This window comes from Rhinatrema bivittatum, chromosome 1 (assembly GCF_901001135.1).
Source record: "Rhinatrema bivittatum chromosome 1, aRhiBiv1.1, whole genome shotgun sequence".
Taxonomy (NCBI): Eukaryota; Metazoa; Chordata; class Amphibia; order Gymnophiona; family Rhinatrematidae; genus Rhinatrema; species Rhinatrema bivittatum.
In genome coordinates, this window is record NC_042615.1 from 502,569,858 (window position 1) to 502,595,160 (window position 25,303).

Genomic DNA, 25,303 nt, shown 5'->3' on the forward strand with positions numbered 1-25,303 from the left:
AGAGAGGTAACGGTGGTGGGGCCGCTTGGCAATAGTGATCATAATATGATCAAATTTGATTTAATGACTGGAAAAGGAACAGTGTGCAAATCCAAGGCTCTCGTGCTAAACTTTCAAAAGGGAAACTTTGATAAAATGAGAAAAATTGTTAGAAAAAATCTGAAAGGAGCAGCTACAAAAGTAAAAAATGTCCAAGAGGCGTGGTCATTGTTAAATACCATTCTAGAAGCACAGTCCAGATGTATTCCACACATTAAGAAAGGTGGAAAGAAGGCAAAACGATTACCGGCATGGTTAAAAGGGGAGGTGAAAGAAGCTATTTTAGCCAAAGATCTTCATTCAAAAATTGGAAGAAGGATCCAACAGAAGAAAATAGGATAAAGCATAAACATTGGCAAGTTAAATGTAAGACATTGATAAGACAGGCTAAGAGAGAATTTGAAAAGAAGTTGGCTGTAGAGGCAAAAACTCACAGTAAAAACTTTTTTAAATATATCCGAAGCAGAAAGCCTGTGAGGGAGTCAGTTGGACCGTTAGATGATCGAGGGGTTAAAAGGGCACTTAGAGAAGATAAGGCCATCGCGGAAAGATTAAATGATTTCTTTGCTTCGGTGTTTACTGAAGAGGATGTTGGGGAGGTACCCGTAATGGAGAAGGTTTTCATGGGTAATGATTCAGATGGACTGAATCAAATCACGGTGAACCTAGAAGATGTGCTAGGCCTGATTGACAAACTGAAGAGTAGTAAATCACCTGGACCGGATGGTATACACCCCAGAGTTCTGAAGGAACTAAAAAATGAAATTTCAGACCTATTAGTAAAAATTTGTAACTTATCATTAAAATCATCCATTGTACCTGAAAACTGGAGGATAGCAAATGTAACCCCAATATTTAAAAAGGGCTCCAGGGGCGATCCGGGAAACTACAGACCGGTTAGCCTGACTTCAGGGCCAGGAAAAATAGTGGAAAGTGTTCTAAACATCAAAATCACAGAACATATAGAAAGACATGGTTTAATGGAACAAAGTCAGCATGGCTTTACCCAGGGCAAGTCTTGCCTCACAAATCTGCTTCACTTTTTTGAAGGAGTTAATAAACATGTGGATAAAGGTGAACCGGTAGATATAGTATACTTGGATTTTCAGAAGGCGTTTGACAAAGTTCCTCATGAGAGGCTTCTAGGAAAAGTAAAAAGTCATGGGATAGGTGGCGATGTCCTTTCGTGGATTGCAAACTGGCTAAAAGACAGGAAACAGAGAGTAGGATTAAATGGGCAATTTTCTCAGTGGAAGGGAGTGGACAGTGGAGTGCCTCAGGGATCTGTATTGGGACCCTTACTGTTCAATATATTTATAAATGATCTGGAAAGAAATACGACGAGTGAGATAATCAAATTTGCAGATGACACAAAATTGTTCAGAGTAGTTAAATCACAAGCAGATTGTGATAAATTGCAGGAAGACCTTGTGAGACTGGAAAATTGGGCATCCAAATGGCAGATGAAATTTAATGTGGATAAGTGCAAGGTGATGCATATAGGGAAAAATAACCCATGCTATAATTACACGATGTTGGGTTCCATATTAGGTGCTACAACCCAAGAAAGAGATCTAGGTGTCATAGTGGATAACACATTGAAATCGTCGGTTCAGTGTGCTGCGGCAGTCAAAAAAGCAAACAGAATGTTGGGAATTATTAGAAAAGGAATGATGAATAAAACGGAAAATGTCATAATACCTCTGTATCGCTCCATGGTGAGACCGCACCTTGAATACTGTGTACAATTCTGGTCGCCGCATCTCAAAAAAGATATAATTGCGATGGAGAAGGTACAGAGAAGGGCTACCAAAATGATAAGGGGAATGGAACAACTCCCCTATGAGGAAAGACTAAAGAGGTTAGGACTTTTCAGCTTGGAGAAGAGACGACTGAGGGGGGATATGATAGAGGTGTTTAAAATCATGAGAGGTCTAGAACGGGTAGATGTGAATCGGTTATTTACTCTTTCGGATAGTAGAAAGACTAGGGGACACTCCATGAAGTTAGCATGGGGCACATTTAAAACTAATCGGAGAAAGTTCTTTTTTACTCAACGCACAATTAAACTCTGGAATTTGTTGCCAGAGAATGTGGTTCGTGCAGTTAGTATAGCTGTGTTTAAAAAAGGATTGGATAAGTTCTTGGAGGAGAAGTCCATTACCTGCTATTAAGTTCACTTAGAGAATAGCCACTGCCATTAGCAATGGTTACATGGAATAGACTTAGTTTTTGGGTACTTGCCAGGTTCTTATGGCCTGGATTGGCCACTGTTGGAAACAGGATGCTGGGCTTGATGGACCCTTGGTCTGACCCAGTATGGCATTTTCTTATGTTCTTATGTTCTTAATAAACCTGTATATGTTTGTACATACTGCCAGCCTTGTTCACAGTCCCATTTGTTTTCCTGGGGAGAAGTGAGGGAAATCCCACCCACTAACACCTTCTTTCCCAGGTGGAGGCACCAGGCGCCAAGAACATGAGGACTGATGGAGTCTGCCTTAGGGGGGCTCCCACCAGATCGGTCCCGGACCCAGGAACGCCCCACGAGGTAAGACATCAAGGGGGCGTTACACATGTTTAGATCATTATGTCTATCCCCATATACTTTCGACCAAAGATCACTGACCATTTTAGTAGCCACCCTCTGGACCGACTCCATCCTGTTTATATCATTTTGAAGGTATGGTCTCCAGAAATGTATGCATTACACCAAGTGAGGTCTCACCAGGGACCTATACGGGGCAATACTACCTCCCGTTTTCTGCTGATCATTTCTCGCCCCATGCAGCCAAGCATCTTTCTGGCTTTTACCATTGCTTTATCCACCTGTTTGGCCACCTTAAGGTCATCAGATACAATCACCCCCACATCCCGTTCTTTCTTCGTGTTTAGAAGAATTTCAGTTCCTATATTGTACGCTTCTCTTGTGTTTTTGCATCCTTAATGCATTTACTTTTCATTTTTAGCATTAAACTTTAGCAGCCAAACCCTAGAACATTCCTTGAGCTTTGCTAGTTCCATCCTCATGTTTTCCACATCTTGCTGGCTGTCCACCGTTACAAACCTTTCCCAACAATTCTGTCGCTCATAAAAACATTGAAAGGCACCGGTCCAAGGCACACCGCTAGTAATGTTATTTAAATGTTAACTGTTATTTGTTATAATGTAAGCCGCCCACGTGGCGACAGTTTTTTACTTCACTGTACACCGGTGTGATATGTATTTTATACAGGAACGTCGGTTTATAAAAACTAAAAATAAATAAATAAATAAATAATATCCCCCTCCTCAGAGAAAATTATATAGACAAAAAATACCCATTTGTGTATTAAAATACTGAGATAGCCCAGTGTTCCCAGCTTAGCCACCCCTGGCTTATACCCTTCATTTTGCAGTATCAGCTCTATCACAACATTGCTTACAAAATAATTAATTGATGCTCCAATATCCCACTCATCCATCTGAACACTCACTTGCTTAAGACCTGAGACGAATATCCATACATCACACAAACACAACACATATACACGGAACTCCAAAGAATCACATCTTCCCACAATAACTCATTCCTCTCAGCAGGATAGATGTGCCCAGTGGAGTCTACATGAAAAAACAAATATGTCTCGAGCTGCTTGTGAGAACCTGTATGCAGTGCTCGCCTCCTGTCAGGAAGGGCCTCAGTGGGCCAAGTTACCTGCTGCTCTCTGGGCCCGGAGGTCCTGCTGGCAGCCATCGGTGTTGCCAATTTAGCAATTTTGTGGCAGACTCAACCCGAGGGGGGGGGGGGGGGGGGGGGGAGGTGGCCGTTCAGGCAGAAGATCCTGTTCAAGCCAGCATTTCCTGAGTGCAGCCCCCAGTTCTGCTCTGTATGAATACCGATGTGGGTACCCCCAATCACACTAACAAGCTTGTCGCAAAGTATTAAACTAACTGTCCATATCCAAACTAAGTAGGTCAAATAGCCCTTACCAGTACACCGCTGTTAAAGTAATTTAATAAAAAAAATAGAAATACAAAACAGAAAGAACATTGATGAACTCAAGAACTAAGTAGTAAGCTTCTTGCAACCATATCACATATTCGGCTCAGTTGGCAGAATAACGCACTGCCAGTGGCCCCCATTGTTATCACAGGACATACCAAACAAACAAACAAAAAAAAAGAAAATCAAATCAAACATTACTTTACAAATGTCCCGAGGACAAAAGAAAAAAAAATCACTGTCCACGATGCAAGCATGGAACACTGAAGGCACCGATAACAGAATTTCCACAATGCACAAGGACCAGCCTAGTTGGAGATGGAGTGCACTCATAAAATATAGCAAGTACTTTCATCATACAAAACGTCAACACATTTATCACACAAAGAACCAAAAAAATATATGTATTGTAATCATTCCATTAATTTCACAACGCATGTAGCATTGTTATGCCATTAGCGTTATCTGAATCTGCCAGCGAGCGGAGCAGGAAGAAAAGGATAAACGCTTGGAGAGGGCAATTATATACCAGGGGGAAGGCAGTGCGAGAATATTAACCTACGCTCACCAAGCCCAGCCCGGAAAACGGAAGAAGCACAAGCACAAGCACGCGCACACGCACAAGGCGTGGATAGGCACGCGCCGCAAATAGCTGACTGTGCGCGTGTGTGAAGGAGAAGAGCTGCTTGGCATGCTCTATTTTGGTAGGGCAGGGAGGCTGCGTGAAATCTACACTGACGTAAGGAAGGGCCGCGGTGATTGTGCGCAGGCGCGAAGGGCAGCGTGGATGACGTACAGTGAGCAGGCTTGTCTCTTGCGCATGCTCCGTGCACCCTTTCTCTCCTCTTTCTCACTGCGAGGTGAGTAGTAATATGGCGGCTTCCTCTGTTTTTTCATTTTCTTTTCTTTTCTTCTTCTTCCTCCTCCTTTTTGGTTTTTAATTGCATTATTTCCATGTATTGCAGGTACCATCGCCCGCAGCCATGGGTCGACGCCCCGCTCGCTGGTGAGTGTACCCGTCATCAAGTGCTGTCGCCATCGCCATGCCCACGAGGCCTGGGAGGTGGGGGTCTCTGATTTACGCTTTAAACCACTGCACATCGTTTCTGAAAAAAATGATCTCGGAATATATGTGTGTACATATATATATATAGAGAGAGAGAGACTATTTTATACATATAGAGGAGAGGTGGGTCAGGCAGAGGATATTTTCGGTGCCAGTCTACTGGAAGATGGACAGAAGTCTTTGGTACCGCTGGAGCTTGGGATAGTGAGAAGGCCTGACTGTAGGAGTAAAGGAAAAGCTTGGATTGTGGATCAAAGGAAATAAAACAACCTGAAGGAGAGCAGGTTTATGGAAAGACTGGCACCTGGAGTGTTTAAATCTAGGACATGGGTGGGTCAGATGTTATGCAGAATGTGTTGGATTTGATCCCTGGGTTGGGTCTTTTGCTTTCCGGGTTGACTGGGGATACCGTGGAGTTGGCACTTGTAGCCTTTTGGGGTGGATGGTGGAAGTTTTCATTACTTAAGGAAGACGTCAGATTCAGGGGCTATAACTATAGGTTTCTGGGGAAAAAAGCATTGCGTACATCTGGTAATACTATTGTGAGACCTGCTGCACGGGCATAGGTTTGTCACTTTATTGATTGGTCTAGTAGGAACTGTGTGTATGTGAGGTGGGTTATGAAAATAGAGGGGAAAAAATTCCCAGATGGTTGAAATTGAAGACTCATGGTACCAAATCCCAGCCCTGGTTCCAATTGAGCTGAAAGTACAAAGGAGCAGAAGGAAACTACTGGGTCAAAAAAAATTGCAGGATGATTCCTGATCCATCCTCCTTTTCATTCCTCTGAAGTGAACTATCCGTCCAAATTTGACATTGTCTTGTTAGTTTTATTTACTTGATAACTGCTAATTCTTACTCCAGTGAACCAAAGTGATGTACAATAAAACATAAACAACATGTTATAATAGTATTTAACATGAAAGTGAAAAATCAACTAGTATTATTAAACATTAAAATGAGCAGTTAAAACTAAGCATAATGAAATAAAAATAAAACAGGATTAACAAATAAAAGTACATGAAAAAAGAAATATAATAAAACAAATTTACAAATAATCAAGGCACTTAACATAAAATTTATAGTAAAACAAATAATGTGTCCTAAATGGAGGTAAAAGTATATATTGAAAGAATTCAGGTCCTTTAACCTAAAAGAATGCAGATAAGAGAAATGAATAGCAAATATTTTGATTAGTTATATACCTGATATAACTGAGAAAATATTGTTTTCCTAAATTTACTATAATCTTTCTCAAAATGCACCACTAAGGATTACAAATTCCAAATACTAGGGGCATACAAGCTGGCCCTACCCCCTTGTTTTCATATTTAGATGCAATCCATACCTTTAGCTAGACCAACATACATGAGACTTTGCACATTCTGCTGTTCTGCCCCTAAAAAAATGGAACAAGATACTTCTAGCACTTCATCTGGAAGCTTGTTACCACATTTTCCAGGGTCACCACCAAAGCTGGTTAGCTAGGCCTTACCTTAAACTCCACAGCAGAGACTTATCCTCTAGTACCTACCTTCTAGAAGTCTCCCTGACTGTGAATCCCACAAGATTTTCCCACTTCGGGGTACACTTATCCAATTAGTGTATAACTTCTTAACTAAATATTTGCAGTTTATACCCAGTGCAACTACTTCCTTACTCCTGCCCAATGTACCCCACTTCTTACCTGTTTACTTGCAGTCTGCCTCGTATCTGAATGTTTCCATTACTTATGTACTCGGTGCCTTGTTACTGAAACCGATAAAGAAACAAATAACCTTCTCTGGTTCCTTTGAAATTCTACTAATTACTACGACAGTATTAAATATAGGCATTATTTACTGCCCACCTGGTTGTCTCAATTCAGAGATCTCCAATTTTCTAGAAGCCATTACAACACTTCCTGTAGACTTAAGTAAAACTATATTATTAGGTGACTTCAATGCACATATACTCACTCCATCTACAGTTACAAACTCACTCTTAGACTCTTTTGCCGGCTTAGGATTGGAACAACTTATTCAAACTCCAACTCATATAAAAGGCCAAATTCTAGACCTCGTGTTTTTTAATTCACTCTCCTTCACACCAACCTCGAAAGATACTAAAGTAATTCCCATCCCCTGGTCAGATCATCACAGAATTCACTTTTCTCTTACTCTAGAGCATAGTAGACACACAACTAGAAAACAACCTACAATACTTAAAAGGAAATTTATCAACCAAGATGCATTTGTAGAAGCAGTAACACCCAATTTACCTACCTCCATATCATCAAATATTGAAGACTCAATATCTAAATGGAACTCAGCTATTACCTCTACGTTAGATCTGATCGCTCCATATAAACAACACCAAATAAATAACAGGAAACAAAAGACCAATGCTCCCTGGTACTCAAAATCTTTACATCAACTTAAAACACACCTTAGAAAGTTGGAACGAAAATGGCGACATAAAAAAACAACCGAAGCAAAAAACACATATCGATGTACCCTTCGGCACTATTACAAAGAAATAAATCAAGCCAAAAAACTCTATTATGGAAAGTTAATCTCTAAAGCCAATGGAAATCCAAATACTTTATTCAATATAGTTAAAACATTAATTACTCCACACAACGAAAACTTCACAGAACACGATACAACATTCTGCAATAAAATTGCCAACCACTTTAAAACAAAAGTAACCACCATCTCCACAGAATTCTCACAACTACCTTACCCCACCTGTGTCAAGAAAGAACCTAATTATCAATGGTCCGAATTTAATCCAGTTTCAGACAATTCAATTCAAATTATAATCAGCAAACAAAAACCCTCAAACTCACCATACAATCCTTGTTCAGGAGCTTTCTTTAAAGCTATTGGTCATCATGCATACTCTTTTCTTAGTAGTCTAGTTAACCAATCTTTAGAAACAGGACAATTCCCATCCAATTTGAAAAAAACATCCATTCTACCTATTCTAAAATCAAAAACAAAAGGTACAGCTGATCTCAATAATTACAGACCTATCGCCTCTCTCACATCATTAGCTAAACTAATAGAATCTGCAGTCTTATGTCAACTTTCCGATTTTCTATCCGAAAATAACATTCTCCACATTAACCAGCATGGCTTCAGAAAGGGACACTCTACAGAAACACTTCTTCTATCTACCTTTGACACATTATTCCGGGCCTTTGATTCATACACAGACTATATTATAGTATTTTTAGACATCTCAGCAGCATTTGATACGGTTGATCACCAAATTCTCATCTCAGGACTACAAGCAATAGGTATCACTGGAACAGTATTAAGTTGGTTTTCATCCTTTCTTACAGATCGCCCTCAACAAGTTAATATCAATCATCAATTTTCCACTCCCTACACAATTCCCTCTGGCGTTCCCCAAGGATCTTCATTGTCTCCCATACTATTCAATATATATCTTCTTCCACTTTGCCACATCTTATCTTCACTCAATTTACAATTCAAAATTTATGCAGATGACATTCAATTTCTGGTACCCTATAAAACTTCCTGGTCTGACACCCTTTCATTAGTTTCACTCTACCTATCTACCATTAATTCTTGGCTATCTCATAATCGTTTAAAATTAAATCCATCAAAAACTGAATTGGTTCATTTAACATCCATTACAGATTCCTCTATAGGTCCGCCATCCCATTTCACATTCAATGGTTCAACCATCCCAATTAACTGTCACGCCATAAATCTAGGAGTAACCATAAATACAGATTTATCCATGAAACAACAAATTTCCTCCCTAACAAAGAAATCATTCTATAAATTACAGCTTCTGAAACATCTTCGTCCTCTTCTTTTCTATCGTGATTTCAGGACTGTCCTTCAATCTCTCATTTTCTCTGGTCTAGACTATTGTAATGCTCTCTATCTAGGTCTATCTGATTCATCAATTCATCCGCTACAACTAGTTCAAAATAGTGCTGCTCGCTTATTATCCGGTACCTCCATTCGCAATCATATTACACCCATCCTACATTCTCTTCATTGGCTACCCATAAAGTACAGGATAAAATATAAAGTAATCTCAATCATTCACAGTCTAATAATTCCTCATCCACCTGGCTTTGCACCTTACTCCGTATTTACAAACCCACCCGACACTTAAGATCACTTACTCAAAATCTCTTAGACATTCCATCACCACGACAGGCCAGATTAGACATCACCAGGAAAAGAGCTTTTTCAGTAGCAGGACCATCACTCTGGAACTCACTACCCAACCCTCTTCGCTTAATATCAAATCCTCATCATTTCAAAAAAGCTCTAAAAACATTCCTCTTTCAACAAGCATTTAATACTTCCACTAAGCAACCCCCTGATCATAAATGAAGCTTCATCTCCCAAATTTCTCTCATCAGTTACATGTCACTTTAACTTCTCCCTTCCCCTATCTTCCCATCAGTGTTCTTTAAGGATATTACAATTCGTCCCTTCTCGTTCCCCTTTTACCCTCCCTGCCCTCCTTGCTCAAGGCACGCTACCTTTATTTTATTCTAATTTTAATTAATAATTTGTTTTTAGCTAGTTATCATCTAGCTATTTAGTCAAATTTATGTATTTAAGTTTATTTTAGTTATATTTTATTTTTATTTTATTTTTAACATGTTGTAAACCGTTTTGATAAAATTTTATTTTAAAAAACGGTATATAAATACCTTTAAATAAAATAAATAAAAATACTTTATGTAATCCTCCTTGGATTTACCTTTTAGGAAAAAATGGAATATCAAATGCTTATAAATTTGGGGGGGGGGTATGAGAATAGACATATTGGAACACCCATTTCCTTCTTGTTGAAGGCCTGCTTAAATGTAGGTTTGCTATCTCTTTTCTCTCCAGGATGGATGCAGTTCTATGAGATTTCCCCCTTTAGGAAGGGCTAACTATTATTCTCCCCAGCTTTAACTTAATAGAAACACAAAAATAACTGCAGAAAAGAGAGACATTTGTCCATCCCGTCTGCCCAGCAAGCTTCCCCATATTTCTGTTAAGGGTGCTAATTACTGCTCCATGCAGTTATCCCCAAGTCTTACGATAACCCATAAAAATTGCAGCTATCAACATTTTTTACTGGGTGATGAGCTTTCTTGAAAATTCAGACAGTGCTGCTTGACGTGCTTGCTTTTGGACTTAGCTGTAGAAGCAGTCCTGTACTTTTTCCCTTATATCTATGTATCAGTACCCCAGACCGTAGAAGTCAGGGCCCTCTTGGTTGTGTCTGAATCCAATTTCCCTTTTCCCTGCCAGTGAAGTGGGGAACAATGTTGCAGTTGCATTAAATGCATCAAGCCTTATTGGTTAAGATTAGTAATCTCCATGCCTTCTACTAAGGGTAGTAACTGCCACACCAGCAAATTACCCCCATGCACACTTTCTTCATTTCCTTTAGGACTTGACTATAAAAGCAGTCCTGTGCTTTTCCCCTTATGTATTTGTATTAGTATCCCAGATCATGGAAGTCGGGGCCTTTGATTTTCATCTGAATCCAAGTCCTCTTTTCACCCCACCATTTAATGGGGAGCAATGTTGCAGTTGCATTAAAAGCATCAAAGCGTACTAGAAAAGGGTAGTAATCTGCATACCTTCTGCTAAGGGTAGTAACTGCCACACCAGCAAGTTGTCGTCCCCGTCCGTTCCCCCCCCCCCCCCCCCCTCCTGGCACACTTTTCTCATTTCCAATCTCAAGACTTTAGAAATCCAGTGTTTACCCCATACCCCTTTGAATTCTTTAACTGTTTTCATCTTCCCTGCTCCTCTGGAAGGGCATTCCAGGCATCCACCACCCTTTCCGAGAAGAAATATTTCCTGATGTTGGTTCTGAGTCATGACTCCTAGTTCTATTGTTTTCTTTCCAGTGGAAAAAGTTCAAAGCATGCGGGTTGGTCTCCAGTAGTCCATTCATCGCAAAGTAATTCCTATAGTTCCAAAGCTAGATTTAAGCTCTTTCGTTGTCATTTATGGCACACTTTTCCAAAAGAAGAATTCAAAGCATTTTACAGTAGCTTTGCTGACTTCATTACAAATGCATGAGCCTATCTAAAATGATGGGGGCGGAGGGTGGGGAAGTCATATATGCACATGGTCACTCCTCTCTTCACTCTCACACCCCATTGGCAACAAAAAATAATTATCAGCTGCAGATTGACTGTTTTAATTTTGCTGCAGGTAAAAGTGCACAGATGCTCAACCATGTTCCAAAGTTCATTTTACATGAATGTACACCTCCACATTTGTGGAAAATGCACAAAAAATTGGCTTTCCTAGCGTGTAGCCAGTCAGGTTTCAAAGCTGATGTCACCCTAGATATACCCTTGCAGTGACTTCAGTATCTCTCCATCTCCTAGCAGATGTGGACGAATTATCCCCAGCATTAGTGTTTAGCAGGATTGCAGTACTAGTTTGAACAAGAAAATTTACTTTTAAATTGGAGAAATATCTAGCCCCACTCTCCTACAGTGATACTTAAAGGTCCCTCCCCCAGTTGAGAATTCCGAGACGATTTCTGAGTTCCCTCAGAGATGTGCCTTGGTCCGGTAGCTGGTTCCTGGTGTGAACTTTGCTGCTGAAGTAATTAAAAGGCAGCAGGTGCAATTAAGTAAGCGTGGTGGCGGCCTAAGCCCCACCCCCGGCTGGAGACTCTCTCTGTACTCAGCTGGTAAGCGCTGAGCCCAGGTTAAGTAGAGAAGAACTCCTCCGATTCAGACGTGGAAGGGCTTCAGTAAGTCTTTCCTATGGTCTCTTTGCTCGGCGTGCCGTACCAACAACTTTCCCGATCCCATTAGGGCACGGGAAGGGGGTTTCCTAGCGGGTTGAGCGGCCCCCGGATGTGCTAGGCCCTGCTTCAGACTCTGTGGGCACTCCATGTGGCAGGCTGCGGCAGCACCATCTTGCGTATGGCTTGGTGCGGTGCCATTTCCCCCAATTGACCATCAGTACGAGCAGTGCACGCATGCCCTGTTATACGCCTAGCGCACGCATACATTCGCCCGACAACTGGAAGCTTATACTTAATGCGCATCGGGCCGGATTTGTGCGTGCTCGAGCTCAGATGCTTTCTTGTTGAACGCACAAGCTACAGTGTACTATGGCTCCAGCACAAAGAAGCACAAGCGACACTTCCTTTGTTCTGCCTGCCATATTAGGGCTGTACAATCTGACTTAGAATCCTTCCTGTGTCAGTACTGTGAGGAAACCCAGGGAGGGTTGGACTCTCAGAACTTCTCCAAGCCTGGCCCCTCCCAGGCAGAGGACGGGTCAGCCATGACCTTATCTGGTAGCACCCCGGATCTGAGCAATCCCGGGGCTGCATCCTCCCCGGGAAAGGGCAATTCAGTGGCCCTTACCCAGTTCCTCCTGGGCTAGGTATGGACTCAGCGACCTTTTCTTGGGTAGAATTCTTTCAGGGCCTTCAAGCCTTTGTTCAGGCACAGCCAGCTGCTGCCCCTGCCCGGTCTGAGCCCCAGCTGGGAAGGCCTCGTCCTCCCAGCCCTGTCAGCATGCCTTGCCTTGCCAAGGGTATCCCTGACAGGAACCCAGACAACCACGGGCGACGAAGGGAATGCAGACTCATTGGAGGACAGGAAAATTCCTCCAGGCCTAGAGACATACCAATGAATTGCTGGCCCTGGTCTCCCAGACCCTGAAGATTCTGGGAGTTCCTGGCGCGGACCATATGTCAGAACCAAAGAAGAATCCCATCCTGGTGTCTCTACAGAATCTCTTCCTATTTCCTGATGCTGTCAGCCATCTAGGAGTTGATTGATTGGAGTGGGATGCCTGGAAGCCAGTTTTAAAGGAGGTTGGGCCTTGGAGGCCTTGTACCCTCTGGACCTGGCAGCCAAAGAACGCCTGTGTTTCCCGAAAGTGGACGCCCTGGTCTGCGCCATCTTGAAGCGAACAACAATTCCAGTAGAGGGAGGAGCGGCCTTGAAGGATGCACGCGATAGGCGGTTGGAGTCCATCCTTAAGCAAGCCTTTGATGCGACAGCAATAACACTGCAGATCGCTTCCTGTTGTGCCCTGGTGGCTCGTTCGTGTCTGCTTCTCGAGAGAGACAGATAGCTCAGGGACACATTCCAGAGAGGCGATTCAGCCCGCCATGGCCTTCCTTGCTGATACAAGCTCTGACCTAGTGCATACCTCGGCCAGAGGAGTAGCCTCAGTGGTGGCGACCAGAAGACAGCTGTGGCTGCGAAATTGGTCAGCAGGTGTGACCTCTCAGGCAAACCTCACAAAGATGCTCTTTAAGGGATCCCTTCTATTCGGAAGCAAATTGGAAAAGCTAGCTAGTAAGTGGGGTGAATCTCCAGTGCCTCTTCTACCAGAAGGTAAGAAAAAGAGATTGCAGTGCCCCGCTCCTTTGAGGGGTTGGGCCAGGGGCTCCCAGCGCTTCTGGCCCTATAGAAACTCATCATTTCAGACAGCTCGGCCTTTGGGAAGGTCTCGGTCCTTTCGGAACTGACATCCAGAGGAACTGGTTCAGGCTCAGGTTCGACCCCTTCCAAATAAATAAATAAATAAATAAATGAAGTTTGGCCAACCCATCCATGGGACGAAGAGAGAGGGGGCCAACTATCCCTCTTCTGTCAGCAGTGGGTCGAGATCCTGCTGGACAAATGGGTACTGGACATCATACGAGAAGGATTCGCTCTGGAATTTCGCAGCATCCCTTGGGACATGTTCATGATGTCACCTTGCCACTCCCAGCACAAAAAGCTGGCAGTGGAATCCCTGTTGATAAGGCTGCTCAGTTTGAGGGCTATAATCCCGCTACCTACACCCCAGGAAAATATGGGGCGTTATTCCATCTCTTTCATCATACCCAAGAAGGAGGGTTCATTCCGACCCATCCTGGATCTCAAGAGCGTCGGTCGTCATCTGCGGATAATTCACTTCCGCATGGAAACTCTTTGCTCTGTCATTAATGGCCATGCAACCGGGAGAGTTCTTAACCTCCCTGGATCTCTCAGAGGCCTACCTTCATATCACAATCCGTCAAGACCACCAGCGTTTCCTACGCTTTGTGGTCCTGGGCTGCCATTATCATTTCTGGGCCTTGCCCTTCAGCCTAGCAACCACCCCCAGAACATTCTCGAAAATTATGGAGGTCGTGGCGGCAGCACTGAGGAAAGAAGGAGGGATCCTGGTGTGCCCTTACTTAGACAACTGGCTGAACCTGGAAGAGAGCCTCCAGGTAACCAGTAGGGTCAGGTCCCTGATTCAGGAATTCGGTTGGGTCGTGAACATGGACAGGAGCAGCCTCAAGCCCTCCCAGTCCTTAGAGTACCTAGGAGTCCGGTTCAACACCAAGTAGGGCAAAGTCTTCCCTCCCTTGAGGATAAGGAAAATGATGTACCATGTGCATCGGTTGATGAGAACAGTAGCTCCAGGATGTGGTGCTATTTCCAGGTCCTCTGCCTGATGGCGTCAACCCTGAAGGTAGTACCTTGGGCAAGGGCACGCATGCAACCACTCCAATGCTCCCTGCTGTCATGTTGGAACCCGCTGTCTCAAGATTACTTGATTTGCTTCCACCTACCGATGGAAGTATGCTCTCTGCTCCAGTGGTGACTACAGGAAGTTCACCTAAGCAAGGGTATAAGCCTGACCCCACTGAACTGGCTAGTCCTCACGACGGACCCGAGCCTCTGAGGGTGGGGAGCTCACTGTCAGGAATTTACAACCCAGGGGCGATGGACCAAGGAAGAGGCATGCTGGAACATAAACCACCTGGAAGCCTGAGCTGTCAGATCAGCATGTCTGCAATTCATCCACAGGCTCCAGGGACAGGCAGTCCGCGTGATGTTGGGCAACGCAACAGCAGTAGCTTACATCAACCGCCAGGGAGGAACCAAAAGCCACCAAGGGTCTCTGGAGAGAGATCCCCTTATGGAATGGATGGAGTTAAATCTACAAGGGATCTCTGACTCCCACATCGCAGGAAAAGACAACAGTAGAGCAGACTTTCTCAGCAGGGAGAGTCTGGATCCAGGGGAATGGGCCTACCATCCATCGACCTACTGGCCACTTCTCACAATGTGAAGGTCCTTCAGTGACAGAAGAGATCAGCGCTCCCAAGGGATTGATGCCCTTGTCCAGACCTGATCAGAGGAGGACTTACTGTATGCCTTCCCTCCCTGGCCTCTGCTGGGCAAGGTCATTCACAAGATCGAATGCCACAGAAGATTAGTCCTTCTGGTGGAGGCCTCACTATGTCTCCCCCACCCCCTGCACAAGGACCGTCGTCTTCAACAAGGTCCAATTCTTCACGAGGACTCAACTCCGTTTTGTCTCATGGTCTGGCCCTTGAGAGGGCTTGCCTGATGAAGCGTGGATATTCGGCGGCTGTAATCGCCATCTTGCTCCGCACATGGAAGTTCTCAACATCCCTGGCATAAGTGCAGATCTGGAGAATATTTGAGGCCTGGTGCAAGGAACGTGGAGTGTCCCCTCGGACGATCAAGATCCCCCATCATTCTGGAATTTTTTATAGGATGGCCTGAACAAAGGGTTGTCCCTCAACTCCTTGATGGTGGCGGCTCTCTCCTGTTTCAGGGGCGAGGTGAATGGACCCTGCCTCTCGACGCATCCGGACTTGGCCTGTTTCCTAAAAGGGGTTAAATACTTCCAACCACCTTTAAGGTGGCCGGTCCCCCTATGGAACTTCAATCTAGTACTGGACTTTTTAGCAGGGCCTTCCTTTTGCCCGCTGCGCAGTCTGTCTCTGTTAACGCTGAAGATTATTTTTGGTGGCGATATGCTCGGCTCGTCGCATCTCTGAACTACAGTCGCTGTCATGTCGGGAGCTATTTCTCTGGTTTACTCCAGGATCGTTACAGTTTCGCACTGTTCCCTCCTTCCTTACCAAAGGTAGTTTCAGAATTTCACCTGAACCAGTCCATTTCCTTACTGTCCCTTGATAGATGCAAGGACACGGAAAACTACCGCCTCCTACGCCACTTAAATGTCAGTAGGCTCTTAGTATGGTATCTGGAACGTTCAGAACTGGTGCGCAAGATGGACCGCTTGTTTGTTCTTCACGGTGGAAGGAAACAAGGCGAAGCGGCTTCGCGAGCTATCATAGCTCGCTGGCACAAGGAAGTGATCGAGGGAACTTATGTAGAGACAGGGAAGCCTTTATCCTTTTAGGTTAAAGCTCATTCCACTAGGGCCCAGGCAGTATCCTGGGCGGAAGCTAAGCTACTGTTTCCCGTCGACATCTGCCGAGCAGCGATGTGGTCTTCCTTGCACACCTTCTCCAGGTTCTATTGCCTGGACGTCCAGGCCCAAGAGGACGCAGCCTTTGCAAGGGCTGTGCTAACCGGACTGCGGGCAGCCTTCCACCCTGTTCAGGAGTAGCTTTTGTACATCCCAGTCCTGAGTCCATCTGGCTACACGCTAGGAAATGGAGCAATTACTTACTTGATAATTTCATTTTCCATAGTGTAGACAGATGGACTCAGCATCTCGCCCACGGCTGCCCGTGAAGTTGAATACTTATTCCAAGAGGTTACAGGTAAGCCGTCGCCCTAAACCTAGTTCAGGGCATCTATAATAATGCTGGGATTCAGTGCTTATGTTTGGCTGAGCAGAGTCCAATATGTCCCAACTCCCTTTCAGGAAACAGTCTCCATGTATACACTAAAGTACTTATCCAACCATGTCTTTTTATTGTTATTCTTTACTGTTTGCACATAGCACTACTTTAAAATATTTCTTATAAATAGAACCACATCCTTTATTCTTTCTAAACTTCACTTATTGTATTTTGTATTGCATCTTAAAACATTTATAGTGAACACATTTAAATCTAAACCACCCGTCCCTTGAAGACCCCTATATACTCACTCACTCTCACCACAATCTCATTCATACATCCCTCCCTTAGAATCCCTTACCTCAATCTCATTCATACCAATCACTCCATCCTACAATATCATCTCTTACATCACCCCTTATGTTAAAACAACAGCAGTACTGCCCAAGCCCTCTTTCCTAGTGTATAGCCAGATGGACTCAGGACCAATGAGTTATGCCACCCCCGCTAGCAGATGGAGACGGAGTCAGGTTTCAAAGCTGACGTCACCCTAGATACACCCCTGCAGTGACCTCAGCCATTCAGTATCTCTCCGCCTCCTAGCAGATGTGGACATGCTATCCCTACACCAGCATTGGTGTTTAGCAGGATTGCAGTACTCATTAAAAGAAGGAAAAAAATTTACCTTAATTTGGAGAAAGATCGAGCCCGGTTCTTCTTCGGTGATATTGCTGCTCATTGTGAGCTTCCTTATTGGTGGAAGACATCTTCATTGCCCAATATATCTGTACATGGGGAAACTTACTGCTTATAGGAAAATGTTGCAGCAGTTTAACAAAGTTTGGAAATCCTATGTACAATGGTTATCTGGGAATGGCTCTGTCTCATCAGTTTTGCTGGAGCTGCATTGCCTATATTGATTTCATTATTATGAGGTTTCAGTTGGGAAAGGGGTGGAAAGTGAGAGAAATGGGGTAGGCGAGCTTTGATATATTTCAAAACTGTTAACTTAGCCTACAGTCCTTTGTTTTGTGCTGCTTACTAATATATGCGCAGATCCCTTGTTCACTGTATGTTTGTTTTTCTTAATAAAAAAATTTGAATTAAAAATAGTTCAGAGAATGTTAAATCTATATGTGTATTCCTAAACAAGTTGGTCTTGAGTTCTTGTTGCTGTTTGTGTTCAGTTTGTGCATGATGTGCTTTATAAATTAGTATATATTGGATTGTTATCTATACTAGAGGTTTGATCTCACAAATTTTAAATTACAGAATCTCATTGTCTATTTGACATGTGAACACTTTTTTGTGTGTAGGGAGGAAGGGAAAGGGCAGTTTCCTCCTCCCTTTAGGCTTCTAGCTCAGTTGGAACCAGAGTTGAGTTCTGGTGCCACGAGCTTTCATTTGCAGCTAACTGGGGATTTTTTTTCCCTTTTATTTGAAGGCCCTGTCAACCTTACCTGGTCAATGCGGTGGCAGTTCTCCGCTGGGGACCATGCGCCAGGCCTCTTTCCAGAATCACTGCAATCCATGGGCCCTTAATCTGGTCACTGAATGTCACTGTTGTGTGATGTCTGGGACTCTCCTCCCACCTCTCCAGAAGCTGTGAACACGGTCTCATCCCTGGCTGACCCATGTTTTCCGCATGGCAGTGCACAGCACTGGTCTGGTGCTGAGCCAGCTCCAGTGATATATTTTAGTCCATATCTCCAGTGTCGAGGGGCACTATCTTAAAATGACGTCCTCATGCTGGCCTTGTGGGCCCCGTTGGTAAGTGCTGCACACTGCCATATGGGAGTTTCCCAGTTTGAGCCCCTGTCCAGTCTTCCACTCCCTGGAGATGCTCTTAAGATTCACTTGTATTGTCTGGTAATATCTTTCTCATTGTATTCTTACCCAGTGAAGAGTATTAGCTCTTATGTTGGTCCAGTAAAAAGATATTCCCTCAGATTTTTATTTTTTTTTGGATTAACCTTGGGAGAGGGAGTCATGGTCATATTGCTTAAGAGTGACACCTAGTGGCTGGATTCAAGGCTCATGCTTGCTGTGTTCTGGAAGAAGCCTTGGTTTATGCCCCCCCCCCCCCTGTAATTACTGAACTAAAGCCAGTTGGTAGGTAATTCCAAATGAAGGTGCCAGATCCTAGTCCTGGTTTCCAACTGAGCTGGAAGTACAAAGGAGCAAGAGGAAACTGGTTAAAGTCCTTCCTGTGCTAACATTTACTCTTTGCTGTTTTTCCAGTTACAGATACTGTAAGAACAAGCCTTATCCCAAGTCCCGTTTCTGTAGGGGTGTCCCTGGTAAGTCCTGCATTGTTTCTGGCTGAGACTTCATGGGTTTATTTTATGCCCAGGTTGCAGTGGTAAAGCCAAGCTGTTCCTCTAGTTTAAGATGTGTGTCAGTATGTAACCTGATGCTGCTTGGGGCTGTCTCCACTCACTACTGCATCTTCTGGGAGCAGTAATATAATGGTAATCCACGCATACATTACATCGGAAAGGAATCTTCAGAACACAAACAAGGGATTGATCTTCAGACCCCTTTTGGGCTTTACCAGCAAACTTTTAACTTCCAGTTCTTGAGGCCCCAGGATACCCACAGTGAATTTTGCTAACAAGTTCTTTTCTGTATTTTGTTTCCCTACCACCTAGCTCTATTTAGGGTGCCTAAACAGAATTCAGAGCTTTTAAAATAAGATATTGGCCCATAAGTACCTGGACAGGTGGAGTAGAAGGTCTTTGTGCTTACCTTTCAGATCTGGAAGGTTTTTGTTTTTCTTCCAACCCTCAGATTCCAAGATCAGGATTTTTGACTTGGGCCGGAAGAAGGCTAAAGTGGATGAGTTCCCACTGTGCGGACACATGGTGTCCGATGAGTACGAGCAGCTGTCATCTGAAGGTAAGGGCGATACAGACTTGCTCTACTTCATTCTCGCAGCACACTCGTTGCAAATTTTAGTGTGAAGTAAAAGGACAAAGAAAAAGACTTAAAATAAAAAGGCTATTCTGGAGGTTTTGGGTTGTGTGTGTGGGGGAGGGATATGGGAATGAGATGGTAATTGAAACTTAAATGTTTCTATTTGTTTTGCTTTCGGAGTGCATAAGGAATAAATGCACTTTGGAGGTTTGTGTAAATGGTTATTTGCAAATAAAACAGATTTAATTAAAAGGTAAACAAAACATTGACAGTATTGTGACTTTAAGGTGTGGGTAGATGCTGTCACCTGATGACATTTCCCACTAATTCCCCTCTAGCGCTGGAAGCTGCCCGTATTTGTGCCAATAAGTACATGGTGAAGAGTTGTGGCAAGGATGGGTTTCACATCCGGGTGCGCCTGCACCCCTTCCATGTCATCCGCATCAACAAAATGTTGTCCTGTGCTGGTGCTGACAGGTGAGATAAAGCCCATTGTGCCCCATTTCCCTCCCAAACATGTACATTTTATGTTTGCAGTCAATTAAGCCGACCACCTCTTGCTTTTCCTATCAAGTGATGGTGTGCAATGGCTGCATACAGTAACTCCCTGGTTGTGTATGTACTCTGTCCCTTGTACAGAGTGCTCTAAGGGACCTTGGAGACAGCTTTGACTGTGGTGCCTTTTTGGTTTTGTCTGAGTGGCAGGGCTGAAAACAGAAAGGACTGTTCTATTAGGCTGTTAGGACAGTCTGTTCTAATATCGGTGTGTACGCTCTTTCCTGCAGGCTTCAGACTGGGATGCGAGGTGCCTTTGGCAAGCCCCAGGGCACAGTGGCCCGAGTGCACATCGGACAAGTGATCATGTCTATCCGTACCAAGACTCAGAACAAGGAACATGTGATTGAGGCTCTGCGCCGTGCAAAGTTTAAGTTTCCTGGGCGCCAGAAGGTGAGGGGCAGAGCAGGCAACCTGTCTTACATGCAGTGTATATAGAAATTCTCTCAAGGGAGCTTCCCCCTAGGCTGGATGAGTTTTCAGGGTTTACCAGCTTACCTCCCTCCTCCCTACCCACTGAGAGTTAAAAGATCAGCTACTCTAATTATATGTCTCCACTTCTCCCACCATGCATCTTTGGCTCCAGGAAGTCTTAGCATCTTTCTTTTCAAGAAGCTCTGAGTGTCGTAATTGCTAGCTTTGTTTCCAGATGTGAAGTAAGATCTGCATATAGTTAAAACATTTTCTTTAAGATCTTTATTTGTAGTCAGTTGAGCCAACAGGCTCACCTCTTCTATTGGGTGGTAGCCAGTGGCTGCATACTGTAACATTTACTAGTTGTGTATATGCTCTGACCCATGTACAGAGTACTCTAAGGGACCTCTGATACAATCTTGCTGTTAGCCAACTAGCTTCACTTTTGTTCAGTATGGGAACTGGATGCAGGGGCATTGGATGGGATTACAGAAACTATTTACATACAGATTAATATAAGTGTGGTGCTTGTGAGCATTAATACTAGCACCAAGGTCTTGGTAGTCTTTAATAAATGCTCCTTGGCAGTTAAGAGGCTTCGCTCCCTCCTTGTGTTCCTTATCTGTCAGGATTACATTGTGAATATTTTCTTATGTTTTGGAAGGGAAGTTGTCTTGTGAAAATCAAATTGTATGTTTGGTGTTGGAGAGAGTGTAGTCATAACATTTTCAGAAACTAGTCTAGCTCTGGCCAGGTTTACTGATTTGGATCTTGCTTGGGCAAATAAAGTGAAATTGCTTACCTGTAACAGGTGTTCCCTGTGGACAGCAAAACCAACAGCCATACAAAATGGGTGATGTCATCTGAATGTGCCAGGTCGGTTTTCTCTTCACAGCTCAGTGTCGAATGCACATTTTATACTCTTAACTCCTAATGCATCGAGAGTTTAAAAAAGCAAGTAATTTTTAATCCAGTTATTAAAGGTGCACTTAAATCCAGCGCACAGTTTTTTAATATGCAGATTACTGCATCGGCCTGTAAATATGGAAACACTATTTTTTTTTTCTTCCTCAAATGAGCTACTACAACTGCCAGGCATTTGGCGAATACGCTGAGGGCTGCTGAAAGGTGGTAGCATCTTGTGTTGGTAATGTTGATCTTCTAGGGTGAATCTTAAATATATTCGATGAGCACCGTTGATTGGAATGTGTGCATAAGCTCCTTTTTTTAGATTACAAGGATGTCGGTCATCTTTTAAAGGCATGGTAATATTGTTCCTGTTGAAATCCGGTTGAATTTTTCCTTTTTTTAGATCCCTGAGATCCAGTATTGGACAAAGATTGCCTGTATTTGTTTATTTTTGGAATTAGGAAATACTTGGAAAAGAATCCTGAACTTTTCTGTGATTGAGGAACATGCTGAATTGTTTCTGATTGAAGAAGGGACTCTTCCAATAGTATGGTGGGTTAGTTTTTTGAATGTTCATGGTAAATTGGGATTTGGAGGTGGCAAATTCTCAAAATTTAGAAAATATCCTTTTATCTTCAAAAATCCATTTGTCAGTTGTTAGCTTCCCCCCCTACTTATTGGAAATGGGTTCTGATGAGTGGCTTGATAGGATGGAGTGGATCTCTGTGGATGCAGATTTTCGCTTCTGCTGCCGGTTCTGTGGCTTCTATCCTTGCTGCTGTGGCTGGTGTTGTATAATAATTGGGTGCTGCCTATATAAATAGTATGGGTTATACCTTCTCTTTTGGAAATAATAGTATGATCTTTTGTATGGTTCTTGTTTATACCTACCCTGTGGCTGTCCTGTTGAGTAGAAGTGAGAGACTGCAAAGCTGTGTATTGATTGTTTTAAAATTGTCTCTAACCTTATCTCCAAATAGATTATCACCTGCACCTGGTGTATCTTCTATTTTTTCATGGACATTTTCTCTAAGGACTGATGCTCTTAGCCAAGCAAATCTTCTTGCTGAAATACCCTTGTGATGGTATTGAAGGAATCGCAAATTGACTTTCATAGGTTTGGCACAATCCTTCACATCTGCCATGATTTCTTTGAAGGTTTTTTGATCCCCTTCTAGCGCTATTTTTTTTTTTTTTTTTATTGTTTAGCTTTTCAGAGTTGTATAAATATTGTATCATTTGGACCTGGTGTGCTTCCAAGGAGGCCCCCTGATACACCTTTTTCAACTGCCAGTGAGCCTTGGGTAGTTCTGGAAGGTGAATTGGAATAGGATTTAGTTCTTAGCTTTCTTTGCTTTTTTTTTTTTTTTTTATCACAGATTCTACAATAATAGATTCATGTGGGATATGAACTTTTTCATGCTCCAGGCATTTTTATATCCTATGTTTCACATCTGTTTTTTGTCACTGTGAGCGAGGCATTTTCCAGATATTTGTTTGAACTTTTTTCAAAGCATCATGCAATGGCAGTGTTCTGTACTGCTTTGTGGCTGGATGACCCTTAAAAACTCCTTTTAAGTCACTAGGTTCTTTAGTATCTTCTGTAAACTGAATGGTATTGATTTGGACATTTTTTGTAGGAAACTGATATGTTGAATTTTCCGGTAGTGTTGACCTCCTGGGTGGTTCTGGTGTCAAGTCCAGTGGCGGATTTGGTGATGGTATATCTGAGTTTAATAATATGGCGTTGCATATCTGAGTTTAATAATATGGCGTTGCATAAACTCCATGACTCATCATGGAGTCTCTATGCAACGCTGTCATATTCTTGCTTCTTTTCTACTATGTTCTTTTTTTCTGAAAAAAAAGTTGATAGCTTTGTCTGCAGATATTCTCTTAACCTTTTTAGTACCAGTTGAGTGAAAGAAGTTATCTTTATTTTTATAGGCATTTGCTTCATATATCTTTACAAAGTCCATTCATAATTTTTGTACAGAGGCATGACTTTCCTGTATTTGCTGTTTTAATGCTTTTGTTTGAAGCTTCAGTATAGGAGGCGAGGAAATGCAACTTGATTCTATATAAGTGCTTCCTTTTCCTTGTACGCATCTTTCCTGTTTCAAATAGATCTGAGGATGAGCTTGGTAACTGCAACATCACTCTCTACTTTGACCGGGGGGGGGGGGGGGGTGTGCGGAATTGGATTCAGAGGGCAACCAACATGGGCGCCAACTTCTACAGTCTGGGGGGTACTGATATGCAGAGATAAGGAAATAAGTGCAGGACTGCTTCTACGGCCAAGTCTAAAAGCAAAAACGTATTTCTAAAATTTTCAGAAAGGCAGTAATTTTTTATGGGTATGATAGTTGCTTGTCTTTTGGTTGTAAATATTACTACCTTTATCATAAGGATTTGGGGGTAACTGCATAGACTACTCTTAAGAGAAACCTGGGTGTACCTACATGCTGTACTAGATATTACCATAAGAAGCTTGCTGGGTAGTCTGGATGGACCGTTGGTCCTTTTCTGCCGTCATTACTATGTTACTATATAAACTAGCTTGTGGCTTTCTAGAATATCGGTGCTGAGTGATAAGTGCTTTGTTTTTTCGCCAAAGGTTCTGCACTATTATTTTGGAGCTGACGATTCTCTGCTCCAATGCTTTGGTGTCATTTGGTCAGCACTGTGCCCCTTTGGTGCTGATCATTCTCAGTTCTGACTCTCTTTCATGCCGGTAATTCAGTGCTGAGCCTCTTGGGCGCTGACATGTCACGGCTCTGATGCTTCAGGCACACTATGTCTAATGGTGCCGACTTACGATACATATGTTCTCCCTCACAATCTGGAGAAACTGTTTGAAAGTGGGGTTTCATTTTACTTTGATCCAATGAGCTTGTCTGCTCGTATTTGACTAAGCTCCCTGTAAGCTAGGGCCCTCTGGTGTATATATATCTGCAGGATCCACAGTTAGCCATATGTTCTAGCCAAGGAATTTTAGGCAAAGGGAATGTAAATCTAGTATGGACATTTCGTGTCCATGCTTCATATCTTTTTTGAAGCAGACTTTTCCCTTCCTCTTTAAAGTAGGTTTTCCAGAAAATATAGTGGAGGTATACATGGTAAAGCTGAGAGAGATTTCCTGACTATTCGCTGAGCAGACGAAAATAGACTGAGGGAAGGTCCCACACAGGGATACTAATGTAGAAAGATTTGTGCATGTTCAGAAGGCAGGCTTAAACTTTCTGAGCTGTGAGGAAAAACTACTAACCGGTGCTGTCGGATGTCATCACCCATCTTGCGTCGCTGTTTGTGCTGGTGCACAAAGAACTATAGTATCCTGCTGGTGTGGCTGTGACCACTGGCTAACGAAACCTCCTCTTGCGCTTTTGGCCTTTTGACTCCTGCACTATTGTCGCTTTATTCTCTCAATTTGCAGTGTCATGCTGTGCTGACATTAACACTTGTCTTTCCTCCCCTTCAGATCCACATTTCCAAGAAATGGGGCTTCACCAAGTTCAATGCCACAGAATTTGAAACCATGATCTCTGAGAAGCGCCTGATCCCTGATGGCTGTGGTGTGAAGTATATCCCCAACCGGGGCCCCCTGAACAAGTGGCGCTCCCTGCATGCGATCTGAACTTCTACCTGCTGAGGGGAGGACCATGACTGGCAACTTTGTAGAGCCCAAATAAAATTTATGGAGTTTAGCTCTTGCATGTGTCCATGACAAAGGTGTGTTTGCTTTGTGTTAATTCAGTCCCTTTTTTTGGGGGGGGGAAAGGAAAGCAATTGTTCATGCGTTGCTGTTTGGGAATTCAAGACCCTGACCAGCCAGTCATCAGTCAGAA

The 25,303-nt window shown here is 43.2% G+C and overlaps 1 protein-coding gene and 2 non-coding genes across 4 annotated transcripts; all 3 read left to right on the top strand.

The window, feature by feature from the left end:
• The first annotated feature begins 4,821 nt into the window (after nt 1-4,821).
• Nucleotides 4,822-25,169, top strand: RPL10 (ribosomal protein L10). Of its 2 annotated transcripts, XM_029610160.1 has the most exons (7): nt 4,822-4,884; nt 4,990-5,030; nt 18,903-18,961; nt 19,452-19,559; nt 19,916-20,054; nt 20,363-20,525; nt 24,937-25,169. In XM_029610160.1, the coding sequence occupies exons 2-7, from the start codon at nt 5,008-5,010 to the stop codon at nt 25,090-25,092; spliced, it is 648 nt and encodes a 215-aa protein (XP_029466020.1). In that variant the 5' UTR covers nt 4,822-4,884; nt 4,990-5,007; the 3' UTR covers nt 25,093-25,169. The 2 variants fall into 2 exon arrangements, with proteins under 2 accessions (XP_029466020.1, XP_029466012.1); XM_029610152.1 differs by lacking the exons at nt 4,822-4,884; nt 4,990-5,030 and adding an exon at nt 5,053-5,087.
• Nucleotides 20,109-20,244, top strand: LOC115082793. Its single transcript, XR_003854282.1, has one exon. It is a non-coding gene; the product is annotated as a small nucleolar RNA SNORA70 (small nucleolar RNA).
• LOC115082794 lies at nt 20,833-20,965 on the top strand. The gene has a single exon (XR_003854283.1). It is a non-coding gene; the product is annotated as a small nucleolar RNA SNORA70 (small nucleolar RNA).
• Nucleotides 25,170-25,303: the final 134 nt, after the last annotated feature.

What these genes read in the sequence shown, in the direction of transcription:
- RPL10 (XM_029610160.1), top strand. Translation starts at nt 5,008, where the DNA reads ATGGGTCGACGCCCCGCTCGCTG. An exon ending in GGTCGACGCCCCGCTCGCTG is followed by an intron (nt 5,031 to 18,902) that starts GTGAGTGTACCC and finishes CTGTTTTTCCAG; the next exon opens with TTACAGATACTGTAAGAACA. An exon ending in CGAGCAGCTGTCATCTGAAG is followed by an intron (nt 19,560 to 19,915) that starts GTAAGGGCGATA and finishes ATTCCCCTCTAG; the next exon opens with CGCTGGAAGCTGCCCGTATT.